Source organism: Uranotaenia lowii, chromosome 1 (genome assembly GCF_029784155.1).
Source record: "Uranotaenia lowii strain MFRU-FL chromosome 1, ASM2978415v1, whole genome shotgun sequence".
Taxonomy (NCBI): Eukaryota; Metazoa; Arthropoda; class Insecta; order Diptera; family Culicidae; genus Uranotaenia; species Uranotaenia lowii.
In genome coordinates this window covers 160839113-160853135 of record NC_073691.1, presented here as the reverse complement: position 1 = coordinate 160853135, position 14023 = coordinate 160839113, and the positions used below count along the sequence as shown (strand labels likewise).

Sequence of the window (14023 nt, the reverse complement as noted above, 5' to 3'; positions counted from 1 at the left end):
GAAAAGTAAAAAAAAAAAAGAAGTCCTGTGAGGGTTTATTAAAGTTCCTGCAGGTTAAGTTATTAGAAAAAGAGACCTGTGAGGGTTAATGAAAGTCCCTGCAGGTGAGGTAAATAATAAAAAAAAAAGTCCTTTGAGGGTTAATTACAGTCCCTGCAGTTTTTGTGAATGGAAAAAAGTCCTGTGAGGGTTAATTACAGTCCCTGCAGGTAAAGTTAAAAAAAGTCCTGTGAGGGTTAATGAAAGTCCCTACAGTTTAAGTAAATGGAAAAAAGTCCTGCCAGGGTTAATTACAGTCCCTGCAGGTTAAGTTAAAAAAAAGTCCTGTGAGGGTTAATGAAAGTCCCTGCAGCTTAAGTTAATTTAAAAAAAAAGACTTGTGAGGGTTAATGAAAGTCCCTGCAGGTGAAATGAATGAAAATAAAGAAAAGTCCTGGGAGGGTTAATTATAGTCCCTTCAGGTTGAGTAAAAAAAAAAAATAAATAAAAGAAATTCTGTGAGGGTTAGTTACAGTCCCTGCAGGAAAAGTAAAAAAAAAAAAGTCCTGTGAGGGTTTATTAAAGTTCCTGCAGGTTAAGTTATTAGAAAAAGAGACCTGTTAGGGTTAATGAAAGTCCTTGCAGGTGAGGTAAATAAAAAAAATAAAGTCCTGTGAGGGTTAATAACAGTCCCTGCAGTTTTTGTGAATGGAAAAAAGTCATGTGAGGGTTAAGTACAGTCCCTGCAGGAAAAGTGAAAAAAGAAGCCCAGTGAGGGTTAATTAAAGTCCTTCATGTTAAGTTAAAAAAAAAAAGACCTGAGAGGGTTACTGAAAGTCCCTGCTGGTGAAGTTGATGAATAGAAAAGAGGAAGTCCTGTGAGGATTTATTACAGTCCCTGCAGTTTAAGTAAATGGAAGAAGTCCTATGAGGGCTATTTACAGTCCCTGCAGGTTAAGTTAAAAAAAAAAAAAAAAGAAGTTCTGTGAGGGTTAATTACAGTCCCTGCAGGAAAAGTGGAAAAAGAAGTCCTCTGAGGATTAATGAAAGTCCCTGCAGGTTGAGTTAATTAAAAAATAAGACCTGTGAGAGTTAATGAAAGTCTCTGCAGGTGAAGTGAATGAAAATAAAAAGGAAAGTCCTGGGAGGGTTAGATACAGCCCCAGCAGGTTGAGTAAAACAAAAACAGTAGCTCTGTGAGGGTTAATTACAGTTCCTGCAGGTTACGTGAATGAACACAAAAAAAGTAAGCCCTGTGAGGGTTAATAACAGTCCCTGCAGGTAAAGTTAACAAAAAAGAAGACCTGTGAGGCTTAACTACAGTCCATGCAGGTTAAGTGAATAAAAAAAGGAAAGTCCGGTGAGGGTTGATTACAATTCCTGCAGGTTAAGTGAATGGAAAACAAAGTCTTGTGAGGGTTAATTAAGGCTCCTGCAAGTTAAGTGAATAAAAAAAAGTCCTGTGTGGGTTAATGAAAAAAAAAAAGGTTAATGGTGAAAGAGAAAACTCAAGAATAAAAAGTCAAACGTAAATTTGATAGTGAATAATAAACAGTATAGAGTAATGAACATAGAGTAGAGGATAGACAGTGAAGAATTAAGGGTAGTTTAAAGATAACAGAATCAAAAACCAACACTGATTAAAAAGAGCAAGAGCGATTAGTTAGAAGTTAAGTGCAAATAGTAAAAACTGTTGATAGAAGAGTAAATATTAAAGAGTAAAAAATAATAATAATTAACATAATAATAATAAAAAAACAGATTTAAAAATAAAATGTACAAAAAATAGACAAATAATACATGTTTAGTAGAGAATGAAAGAAATAATCGCAAAGATATAAGAGAAAATAATGTAGAGAAAAGTGCGAAGGCAATTTGAGAAAAATGAGTGGAGAGTAGCTATAAAAATATATATATTTACAACAAAGTAAAGAGTGAAAGCAGTGAGTGAAATGTAAAAAAGAGTAAATTAAAAACGAAGAGTAAAGAACAAAAAAAATCGAAGTATTAAGTAAAGTATACAAATTTTCGTGAATATGATTCCAGAAACTTTGGGTTAAACAATATTGTTGATGTCGAGTGACAAGAAGTTAAGGATTGAGCAAATGAATTGAAAAAAATCAAGCCACTACTCGGTAAAGTCAAAAGTAAAGATGTTATTGGAAAATAATTATTAATCATGCCCTGTTCAGGTTTAATTAGAGTCCCTAACAGCTTGAGCTTAAACAATGTGTTTTTGACCTATGAGGATACAAAAAATTAATTACGAGGATAACATAAAACAAAGGTTACTGGATTGAATGAGCTGCTGAAAGGATTAATTCAGAGTATCTTTGGTCAACCACAAAATAAGAAGATGAGAATTGATGAGATATGGAAATTAAACGGTTAAGTGGGAAGAATAAGAACATAAACAATAAAAATATCTAACAATTAAAGGTAAGACCACCATTAAAGATAGGACACAAAATACAAATGTGAGATACTGGAAGAAAATAGGAATATAAAAAGATGATTATATGAGAATATTAAAATTAAATGATTATCGGATGAGAAGACTAATAACTGAACACTACAGCTGGGAAGATGAGACGAGAAGAAGTCAATTATATGAAAAATTGTGATGTTATAAACAGCATTTTTCGTTTACATGGGGATAAATTGTGGGATTAATGTTTAATATTATACTACAATAAAATAACAGTCTTTGGACTGGGAAAGATTCAATCCTAAATAATTAAATACTTAGTAAAAAAAAAAAGTTTATATGAATTAAGTGAAAATTGGAGTTACAATCGAAAACAATTGAAAATACAAGTCTTGATTGACTCGAGTCCAGAGTATATTCTAATGATTTAGAAATTCAAAGGTTCAGTTAAAAAAAAACAATTTAAATTAGATTCCAAAATCAAAACCCCAAATTCAAAGTCTAAAATAAAAACAATAGTCAAAATTAGTAGGTAAAAGAGTTTAATAAATTCTCAGCAGTCCGGAGATAGAATTAATAACTAAGAGGGAATAGTGAGCATTCAAGAATTAAGAGTCAAGAAAGGAAATCGCAAACGCCCAGAGTTGTTTTAGTAATAAGTTTATAATCGAGAGTGAAAAGTCAAAAGTAAAATTGAATGGAATTTTTACGGGTTCTTGGAATCATGGAAAGTATTGAAATTAAAGTTTCATTAAATAAGAAAAAAGGAAGTGGGTTTACATAAGTAGGTACGGAGATCATCAAATGAAATGATGGGGAAAAAGAAGATAATTATATGAGTAAAAAAAAAGTTAAAAAAAAAAAGATAACAGATGAAAAAAAACCTAGAGAAATTGATAGAGAGAGCAGAAGTAGAATAAAAAAAAAAAGATTATTTTCAATGTTAAGAATCGAGTTTTCATAAATGAACGACACACAAGGTGATAAGAGTTGAATGCTTACGTTACATCATAAGATGAGAAGATGAGAAAGAAGATCAAAAATGAGATGTGAAGAAAATAAAAAAAAGAAGATTAAAAGAAGAAAGGTAGAAATATGAGAAATGAGAAGATAAAAAGTTGTACAAATTTAATGATTAAAAAAAATCAAAATTACCAAATGAGAAGACGAGTAAAAAAATGGTAGAAGATTCGAAGATATGGAGATGATAGATGAAATCCGATAACTTGAGATGTTTTCTATTGAAAAGATAGGAGAATGCGAGTAGAATAAGATGAATAAAAAAAATTATATATGGTATTATTCGTTTGAAGAAAAAATCAGGAGTAAACAAAAAAAAAATTTAAAAACTAAGAATGAATAGTGAGTATTCGAAAATCAAGAGCCAATAATAGAAATCAAACGCCCAGAGTTATTTATAATAATAAGTTTATAGACGAGAGTGAAATGTCAAGAAAAAAAAAGATTGATCAGGAAAACTTATATGACGAACATGAGAGTTAACAATACATTCATATAAAACATAAAAGAATTTCAGAAAAACGAAATATGAAAAATAGAAATACAAAAACAGGATGAAATAGAAATGATTTGAATAATGGAAAAGTAAAAAAAATGAGAAAGAGGGAGTATGGAAATGGGGATATGAGAAGTTGAAAAAAAAATGACACAAAAGAAGAGATTAGAACAATTAGAAAACAAGAAATAGTTAAAAAGAAGAAATTCAAATAAAATTATTAAGAGTCGTGGGACAAAAGGCTGAAAATCTGAAATTAAGCATCAATATTGAGAACGGATGATGCTTAAGTGACGAATGACAAAGATACATAAGTTTGGAATCATGATTCGTTGGTTTGTAAGACTCAAAGATCTCGAAATAAGGATATTGATAGTCGAAAACTTAAGATCGGAATTAAAAAAAAATTAGTTCTTAGTCAGCAATCTCGAAAAAATAGTAAAGATTCAGAAATCAAACATTTAGAGTAGAAAAAAAATCCAAAGTCTAGCGTTTGTAAAAAAAAAAAAATTGAATTTCAAGGAACATTAGTCAAGAATTGAATTAAAAACGAACATCAAGAGTCGAGACTTAAAAAAAAGACAATAAGAATCAAATGTAAAATACCAAATGACAAAAACAGGGGTAAGCAATGATAGAAGTAAATAAGAAAAATCAAATGCAAAACAGTTGAGAGTTGAAGAAAAGGCAATAGAGGGGTATGTAGTTTTTGTGTGTTGGAATTCAGAAAAAATTATGTGGTGAATTAGGTGAAATGCGAGTTATTAAAAGAAATCAATGAATTACAAAACTTTTAAACTAGAATTGAGAATGAAAGCTTTCTAAAATGACCGATTTGTTAAATATGTACTTTGAAAAATAAACATATGAACTTTGAAAAATAAACAAAGAACTCCAACACAGTTTGAAAGTACGAATAAATATATTGAGCTAATTTCATTTAAAAAAACCATATTGTGAGTTAAAAAAAAACGACATAAAAAATAAATTTAAATAATGGATAACTTTGTTTTAAAATCGCGGTCATTATCAAACTCTACAGTACGGGTGGAAGCGAATGTAGAGAATAATGATAAATAAATGATATTTAAAATGAATTCCTTAGTACACAGCAGTAAATAAAGAAATTTTGAGAATATTTAAAAAATTAATAAGAATTATAACAACAAAACTATTGAAAGAAAAAAAAATATTGATAATGATATAATTGTTGATAATCATATCCATGATTGACGTAATTTATGGTTGATACCTTATCATCCGTTTGTAGCTCTCTTCCAATTAAAGAAACGCTTCAAAATGACAGCTTACTCAATTCAACCAGAGAGTGGAAAAATAAAGAGAGAGAGAGAGATCACTGTCTGTTACAGAAAAAGAACGAAAACTTCCAAGCTGTGATTTGACGTCAGTTCGTTAAGAGATGTTTATGAGAACAGTTCCGAAATGTTTTCAGTGACGAAATAAAAGAAAGGCGATGCATCGAACGGAGCGTTTCCGAAAGTCGCGATGGTTTGTGTGAAAGTGTGTTTGAATGGTCGACAAAAGGCAAGTGTTTTAGAACCACCATTCACGACAGAGAGGACAGCCTGATCACGTTCACAATTTTAAGTGAGTTGAGAGGACAGTTTTAAATTGAAAGGCGAGTTGAGAGGACAGCCTGAACGTTTTAAAAACAATCATGCGAGTTGGGAGGACAGCATAAAATTTGAACTTTCACAATTTTAAGCGAGTTGAGAGGACAGTTTTAAATTGGAAGGCGAGTTGAGAGGACAGTCTGAACGTTTTAAAAATAATTATGCGAGTTGGGAGGACACCATAAAATTTGAAGGCGAGTTGAGAGGACAGCCTGATCACGTTCACAATTTTAAGCGAGTTGAGAGGACAGCATAAAATTTGAGGCGAGTTGAGAGGACAGCCTTATCACGATCACAATTTAAAGCGAGTTGAGAGGACAGTTTTAAATTGGAAGGCGAGTTGAGAGGACAGCCTGAACGTTTTCGAAACAATTATGTTGAGAGGCCAGCATAAAATTTGAAGGCGAGTTGAGAGGACAGCCTGAGTAATTGATTAGAAATCAAGCGAGTCAAGAGGACAGCTTGAAATCGAAAGGCGAGTTGAGAGGACAGCCTGAGCTATTGATGAAAAAACAAGCGAGTTGAGAGGACAGCCTGAGTAATTAATGAGAAAACAAGCGAGTTGAGAGGACAGTTTGGAATCGAAAGTCAATAAGTAGGGCTGGTTTTGGGAAATTATGCACGCAAAAAAATTTGAAAATTATTTTTACGGGCTTTTTCACGTCAACTAAAATTTTGTTGTATCATATCGATTCTACGTGAATCTTGCAGTAACTACAGTGTTTCAAATGCGCCCAAGTAGTAACTACTTTACCTCCACGAGCAATTAAATTTCAAAACCAAACGAATTACGAGAATATTTCATTATCACATCATGTCATCATTGATGTGCATTTTACACCATTCCTTATAGGGGCCCGTTTACATATGTATTTATTTCGTAGCATCTATGTGAAAATCAATTGGATAAAAATTATGTAGTTTTTCACGTAGCTGTTACGTGCAGATTATTTTGGGTGTAGTAAGTAAGGAATAATCGCGATTTTTATTGTCCAGGCCAAGGTGTAAAGAGAGATTACTTTTACTGTGAAGAATATGAACCATTATACCTATTTATTCTTAAGTAAAAGGAAAACCCGGAAAATTTGCGTAGGGTCCACATAGGAGTTTTTTTTTAACTTGATGTTCCGTTCTTAGAACTGACATCACCATCACTTTAATTCAATACCAACAAATCAACAAAGGTGCGTCTTTTTGATTGGGGCAAAATTGAGAAGCAATATTGAACGTTTCTAACAATTTTCGTCTGCTTCACGCAAATAAACTACAAGTAAGTAAACACAACAAAATTTCAGCTATTGTCCTGCTGATAGAGCTGGCGGAGAGTGAAAGTGTTCGATATAGGTACTCATAGCAGAAATTCAAGTGTTTTTTTTATCGTTAAAAAGCTATAATACTTTTTAATGGTACCTAATATGTAATTAAAGAAAATCATACTTTTCATAGGAATTTTAGTTCTAAGTCCAATTAAAGATATAAGTTCAGTGCCAAAATAGGTACAATAGATACAAAGATGGAAATTTTGATCAATCATATCTTTGCAAATCTTTCAATAACGGCGAAACCTAAGTTGAAAATTTTCATGAAAGGTATAATTCTCCCGTCCATTTATGAGACAAAAATGATTATTTCAAACCACCGCTTTAAGGGTCCAAAGTAGGGTAACTAACCCTACATCCATTTTTGACGATTTTGACTTTTTGATTCTATCGTATGCGTATTTCGACGAGCTTTTAAATGCTCTGAAAATATTTCGAAAATCTCAAACCGTTTTTAAAATATTTAAGAAAATCGAATCGGCAAATCTTCTGTTTGAACGCCCAAGTGACGAATATACAATCATCTATGGAAGAAATACAGAATGAATTTCGTAACTCAAATAGTTTTTGAGTTACATTCTTAAAATTTAAAATTTGTGCTCATTTTGATACGATTATCTGTTCATAACAAAAAAGTAAACCATCCCAACTCAGATGGGAGAGGGGGCTGCTTTTCATAAAAAATAAGGAATCAAACGACCACTCTCCAATTAATAGAAAATGTCCGAAGTTTCGAGAAGAAGAATCAATTATCCGTTTGAAAACTGACGAGTCTCTGACCTGGTCCGAAGCCCGAAAACGGATCGTATCAAGCCAGTCGAACAAACCCTCGTTCGCGACTGCAGTGATTGGTAGCGCCGCAGCTGACATTCTTCGAAAAGATGCAGAAATCCTGGAACTGACAAAGAAAATTGGAAAGCTAACGCAACTACAGACTATTTGCGATAATCTTGAAGCAAAATTGTATAAACTTAAAGGGATGTACGAACGAAAAAGCAACGAATATAACGCTCTTCAGTCAGAAATCAAAGCGTCGAATACTTTCTTGAAACCTTCGGAATCATCCGCCAAAAAAACTGTGATCGTTTCGGCACCTGAAATTGCTTTAAACACACGGTCCAAAAGCAAAACCAGGTCGGCCTACATTGATATACCGAACAACGATCAAACCAAAAACACCCCCAAAGGGAAACGAGGGAACCGCTCTCCGCCGAATATGGAGCCAAAAAAGTTCATCAGTACCGCCGCCAATCAGAAAAACACCGACTCAAAAATGAACCAATCGAACAGCGACTCATCTGATTGCGAAATCCCTGAAACTCCTGGAACAAATTCGACACTCGGAAGAAGTTCAAGCGAAAACAGTTTATTTCGTCTTGAACGTGAATAATACTTCCTCGCACTCAAGACTTAAGCACGGCCACAACACTCCACCAATCCCGAAAAACCACAACCACAACAACGTCAGTAACATCTGGAACGGAACTCAGATACTTCAGTTAGCAATCAACCAGCCACCGGAGCAACTACAAACCACTCCAACCAATCCAGCTACTCTAAAACCATACAACGACACGCTTCAACCCGTTTCCACCCCAAGCCACAGTCTCCAGGAGACTGCCGGTTTGGGTTCACGAGTAAGTACCCATGTTTATCCTAACCGAACCGAACCCAACGTTGTAAACCATTACAGATCCAATACATGCAGCAACTCGGCCAACAACCAACACCTACTAACGTCATCACCCAGCTGGGATCCTGGCGAAGGCACAAGCTCGAGACGCTTCCCATCAATTACCAACACAACGTTCCGGAGCACATCAGAACCAGAAAATCCGGGCCTCATTCATCAACAACCTCCTCCGAGCCAACCGGACACAACCGACCTTAGTAGGAGCCATGAACCGAGAGCGAAAGTCATAGCTATCCACTGGAATATAAGAGGACACCTGGCAGAGCTACAAAATCTCATACTCAACGACAACCCCTCGATAATAGCCCTACAAGAAATTAAATGCAGCATCAATGATTTCCCTACCTGTAACCTCAAAAAGGATTAGGGGAACTGGGGGTAAGACGCCCACGTTAAGAAGAATTTTTCATTACTCGTAAATGAAGAATGCAATCCAGTAAATTCGACGATAGTTTTGAAAAGGGGACTGTTTTTCATCTGAAATATACAAACAGGAACACTTATACCAATTATAAACGTCTTAATCGTTAAATTTTGAAAGGCTTCCTAAAGTTTGATTTTCATTTCGTTTGGGGTAAAGTGCGCATATGTGTGTACCCAAACGCGCCGTTGAACGATAGTTAAGTGTTTATTAATTCAAGGGCCTCCAAAAGTGTTTGCCAGGTAAAAATACTTCTTTTCTACTTCACAGATGGAAAAATGTATTGCTACGCACAGTACTGCCAGATATACTGACGGTTTTGTGAATTAACTATTAAATCGTTATTAAATTTAGGAATTTTAAATATTTTCGTTTGTAATCAAGTTATGTTTTCCAATTCAACACAAAAATATCCTTAAAGTTGTTGTGATGAAAACTGCATATAAACTTAAACAAATATGAAACATGCTTAAAGATAAACGGGCATTGCGCGTTTTGCCCTGCCCAGACATGCTTATTGAAAATCGTTAAAAATGACAGAAAAAATAATTGAATAAGGAAATTTTTCGGTGTGTGCTGATTGTCAAGACCATTGTTCATCATTGGAACAGATGCCAGGTAAATGTTTTGCTGATAGATGTCGTAATTCCTTACGAGAAAAGTTGAAAAATTGCAAGAAAAGCTCCAAAAAAATTGTTTTCCTTTTTCGTCAAATTTACGCAATATAGAAAACTTAGAAGGTCCACAAATGTTTATAAACGCATAAAAGTAAAAGTAGAACAAACTGGCATTTTCAGAAATGTTGAAAAATTTTTGTTTAGTGAAATACTGATGGTGGCGCATCTTGTCCCGGCTGCGCATTTTATACCCAGTTCCCCTACTGCTGGAAACTCAAATCTGGATCCACCTGCTCATCGCAACATGGAGTAGCTCTGGGTATTCGGTCCGATATACCCCATACATTCTTGACAACCGATACAGATTTGCAGTTGGTGGCAGCTTCTGTAAATCATCCTATTCAAGCAACCTTCGTATCAATCTACCTCTCTCCCAACGGCGCCCCTGAGCAATTCTTTTTAAGTCTTCAGGATATCATGAAAACACTTCCTTCACCTGTTGTACTGATGGGTGATTTCAACGCCCACAGTCCGTTATGGGGCAGTTGCAAATCAAATAAGATGGGAGAAATGATTGAGCAGTTCATCACTGATCACAACCTCGCACTTCTTAACACAGGAGATCACACCCGTTTGGATCCGGTCTCTGGATCTACCTCTCCACTGGATCTTACGTTAACATCTTATTCATTGGGAAACAAGTTCATCTGGAATGTTGACGAGGATTGCAGGGATAGCGACCACTTTCCAGTAAAACTATCTATAAACTCAGACCACCAATCAACTACAATTCGACACCGTTGGATATTGGAAGAAGCTGACTGGGAAAAATTTTAAAAACACATTCAGGAAGCTTTACCACCCCATTTGGAGTTAAATAGTAATGAACTTGTCTCGATTATTAAAAACGCCGCCCACAAAAGCATCCTAAGAACATCCGGAAGTATAGGCAAGAAATCCCTACTCTGGCGGAATCCGGAAATAGCTACACTGATTAAAAGACGACGAAAAAAACTGAGAACCCTAAGAAAACTAGCCAACCATGATCCCCAAAAAAGGGCTGCTTTGAAGGACTTCCAAAATATTCGCAACGCCACACGGGCTGCAATTCGGGAAGCGAAAACTTCGTCATGGGAACAGTTTGTACAAGGTATCAATCCCAATACACCTACCCAGGACATCTGGAGAAGAGTTAATGCTTTACGTGGTCAACGTCGTCTTCATCAATCTTCCCTTCTAATAGACGGAAAAATAATTGAAGATCCCTTAAAAATAGCGAATATTTTTGCAAGTCATTTTGCTGCAACCTCCGCTACCGAAAATTATACTGACGAATTCCAAATCCGTAAACGTGAAACTGAAAAAATCCATGTATCTTTTGAGGGAGGAGAACACTTAGCCTTCAACACTGACTTTGGAATCGAAGAACTTTTATGGGCACTGGATCGAAGCCACGGAAATTCAGCCGGTTCAGACACCATTAGCTATCCCATCCTGAAACGGCTACCGTATGCTGCAAAATTGGCCCTTTTAAAAGTCTTCAATTGTGTCTGGAACTCCGGTCAGCTACCGGCTAATTGGAAGCACGGCATTGTAATTTCGATCCCTAAACCAGGTAAAAACAACAGAATACCAGATAATAATCGCCCGATAACATTGTTGAACTGCATTGGGAAAGTTATGGAAAGAATGGTGAATAGAAGGCTAATCGGTTTTCTGACCGAAAACAAACTCCTCAAAACTGAACAATACGCATTTTTATCCGGCAAAGGGACCGACGCTTACTTTGGTGACCTGGAACTCTTGTTTCAGCCAGTTCTAAAGGAAAGCATGCATTGTGACATCGCGCTTCTAGATATAAGTAAAGCATACGATCAAGCATGGAGATACTCGATTTTGTCATCTTTAAACTCATGGGGCGTGAAAGGGCAGATGGGGAAATACATACAGAGCTTTCTGGAAGATCGAACATTTGTTGTTTCGGTAAACGGCAAGGAATCTGAATCAAAATTACAAGAAAATGGAGTTCCTCAGGGCGCTGTTATATCGGTTACACTGTTCCTCATCGCCATGAACTCAGTATTAAGCAGAACTCCAATCAACGTCAAGCCTTTAATTTACGCCGATGATATTCTCCTAATGGCATGGGATAAAGACCAAAAAACTGTGCAAGCAAATATTCAGCAAGCTGTCGACATCATTGACTGCTGGTCAAAAGAAGTAGGATTCACATTGTCTTCGATAAAATCCCAAATTCTACACGTATGTCGCAAAAATAAACACATTGAAGTCTCTCCTATCCAGATTGATGGGCAACAAATTCAAGAAGTGCAATCAGCTAAAGTCCTAACCATCGACCGACGCCTCCGCTTTGGCGTGCACGCCAGAGAGTGCAAGCAATCCTTGGGGGCAACCAGCAGATTGTTCGAAATGATTGGCAATCACATGACTGGAGCCAACCGACGCACCCTAATGAAACTCCATCGTAATCTGACAATCCCCAAAATGTTTGATGGTGTCGGATTGTATAGTCTAGGCGGGGAGAAAATTTTAAAAACTCTGGAACCAGCGTACAATTCAATCATTCGCAGTGTAACAGGGGCCTTTAAATCCAGCCCAGTTTTATCGATATACGCTGAATCCGGTCTCTTACCGTTCCGATTCACTTATGCCGAGCAGCTTAGTCTCAAAGCCATACAAATGTATCAGAGGTCTAAGACGCTAGAAGAGAATGCTGTATTTTGTCATCCCATGATTGATCGTACCAATGGAATATTAGAAAATCTTTGCTTAGAAACTTTGAGCCCCATCGAGCCAATTCCACGACATGGTTATCGCCCTTGGCACTTGCGTTCTCCGGAAATCGACTGGACATTTAAAAACTCGCTCAAAGCTGGAGTCTCTTCGATCAAAGCAACTAAAATGTTTCGAGAACACGTAATCCGAAAATATAACAGCTTCCATCAAACGATCACGGATGGTTCTGTTGTTGGGAACCAAGTCGGATCAAGAATCTGGTCTAAAACATTTGAAATCAGCAAACGGTTACCGAAGGAGTGCTCCATATTTTCAGCGGAAGCCTGGGGAATTTTAAAAGCCGTTAGAATGGTGACAACATCCAACATACCTACCAACGATTATCTTCTCCGATTCGGCCAGCTGTGTCACCGCCATCGAAGGCGGATCATCAAAACATCCTTGGATTCAGGCGACCGAAATCGAATCGCGAAATAAGAACGTTGTTTTCTGCTGGATCCCTGGACACGCCGGAATTCTCGGTACGAGAAAGCTGACCAGCTCGCGAACGCTGGTAGATCTCTGGAAACGTCTGACATGAAAATTCCTGCGCAAGACGCAAAGAGGCAAATTAAATCTAACATACGAAAAATATGGGAAGACCAATGGGTAGCTGAACAGGAAAAATTTCTTAGAAAAATCAAACCCACAACATTTGCTTGGAAAGACAGGGCGAACAGAGAAGAAAACCGGGCTCTTAGTCGTCTTAGAATCGGACATACGAGACTTACACATTCTGGCCTGTTTAGCAGTGATAAATGTAGAGCAACTTGCGAAGTCTGTGGGGTTCAACTATCAACTGAGCATATTCTTCTGGACTGCCGAAAATATGAAGATATCAGATCAAATCTTCTCATAAATGAAGATATCAGTGAAATCCTCTCGAACAAGCCGGAAAGTGAAGACAAACTAATTTCTTTCCTCAAACAAACGAGACTTCTTCGTCAATTATAAGACCGCAAAAACACCAACTGAATCAACAATATTGTAGCAACATAGAAAATTGTAAATCCAATAAGAAACAGACCCGAATGACCCGGGTGGTTAAAAGGTCTCTAATAAATAATAATAATAATAACTAAACCGGAAAAACCTCGTTTCAACCTCTAACACATTGCAGACCAAATATAAGAATTCTCGTTTTTTGCCGCAAGTATGCTGCTACTCTTAGAAGCATAACTCAATTATTATAAATTTACAAAACTGAACTCAACACTTCGGTAACACAAACATACTAAATTTGTAAAACTGTAGTCAGCGAGTATTAGATACAGAATGCCGAATTTATGTGTTAATATTATACTTCTTTGCTCCAGATTGTATTGTAGAACTATTCACCAATTGCCGCCAAAACTAGAGCCAAAAGTGACAAAAAAAAGTATAGAAACGTCGTCATCCATAGTAAACAAACATGGCTCACCCTCTGTCAAGTGTCCCGCTTATCGCGATACCGATTCCAGCATCTCCACGAACAGTTTGTTCATGGTAACGTTGCCCTCGATGTGTACATTAGTCCAGAACTTCCGGATGATATAGTCAGCCTGCCGGAGCGATGGCAACAGGAGCAGCAGCTGTTGCTGATGGGAAACCGCTTGGTTGTGCCTGAAAAGATAGGAATTC

The 14023-nt window shown here is 36.4% G+C and overlaps 1 protein-coding gene across 2 annotated transcripts in view; it reads right to left on the bottom strand.

Annotated features, from left to right (window-relative positions):
* LOC129740709 (steroid hormone receptor ERR2) overlaps window positions 1-14023 on the bottom strand; it is a 109869-nt gene that overhangs the window by 9475 nt on the left and 86371 nt on the right. For both annotated transcript variants that reach the window (XM_055732473.1, XM_055732472.1), the window contains one exon: window positions 13824-14005. In XM_055732473.1, coding sequence (XP_055588448.1) covers window positions 13843-14005 — 163 coding nt within the window. In that variant the 3' untranslated portion in view covers window positions 13824-13842. The remainder of the gene's footprint in view (window positions 1-13823; window positions 14006-14023) is intronic.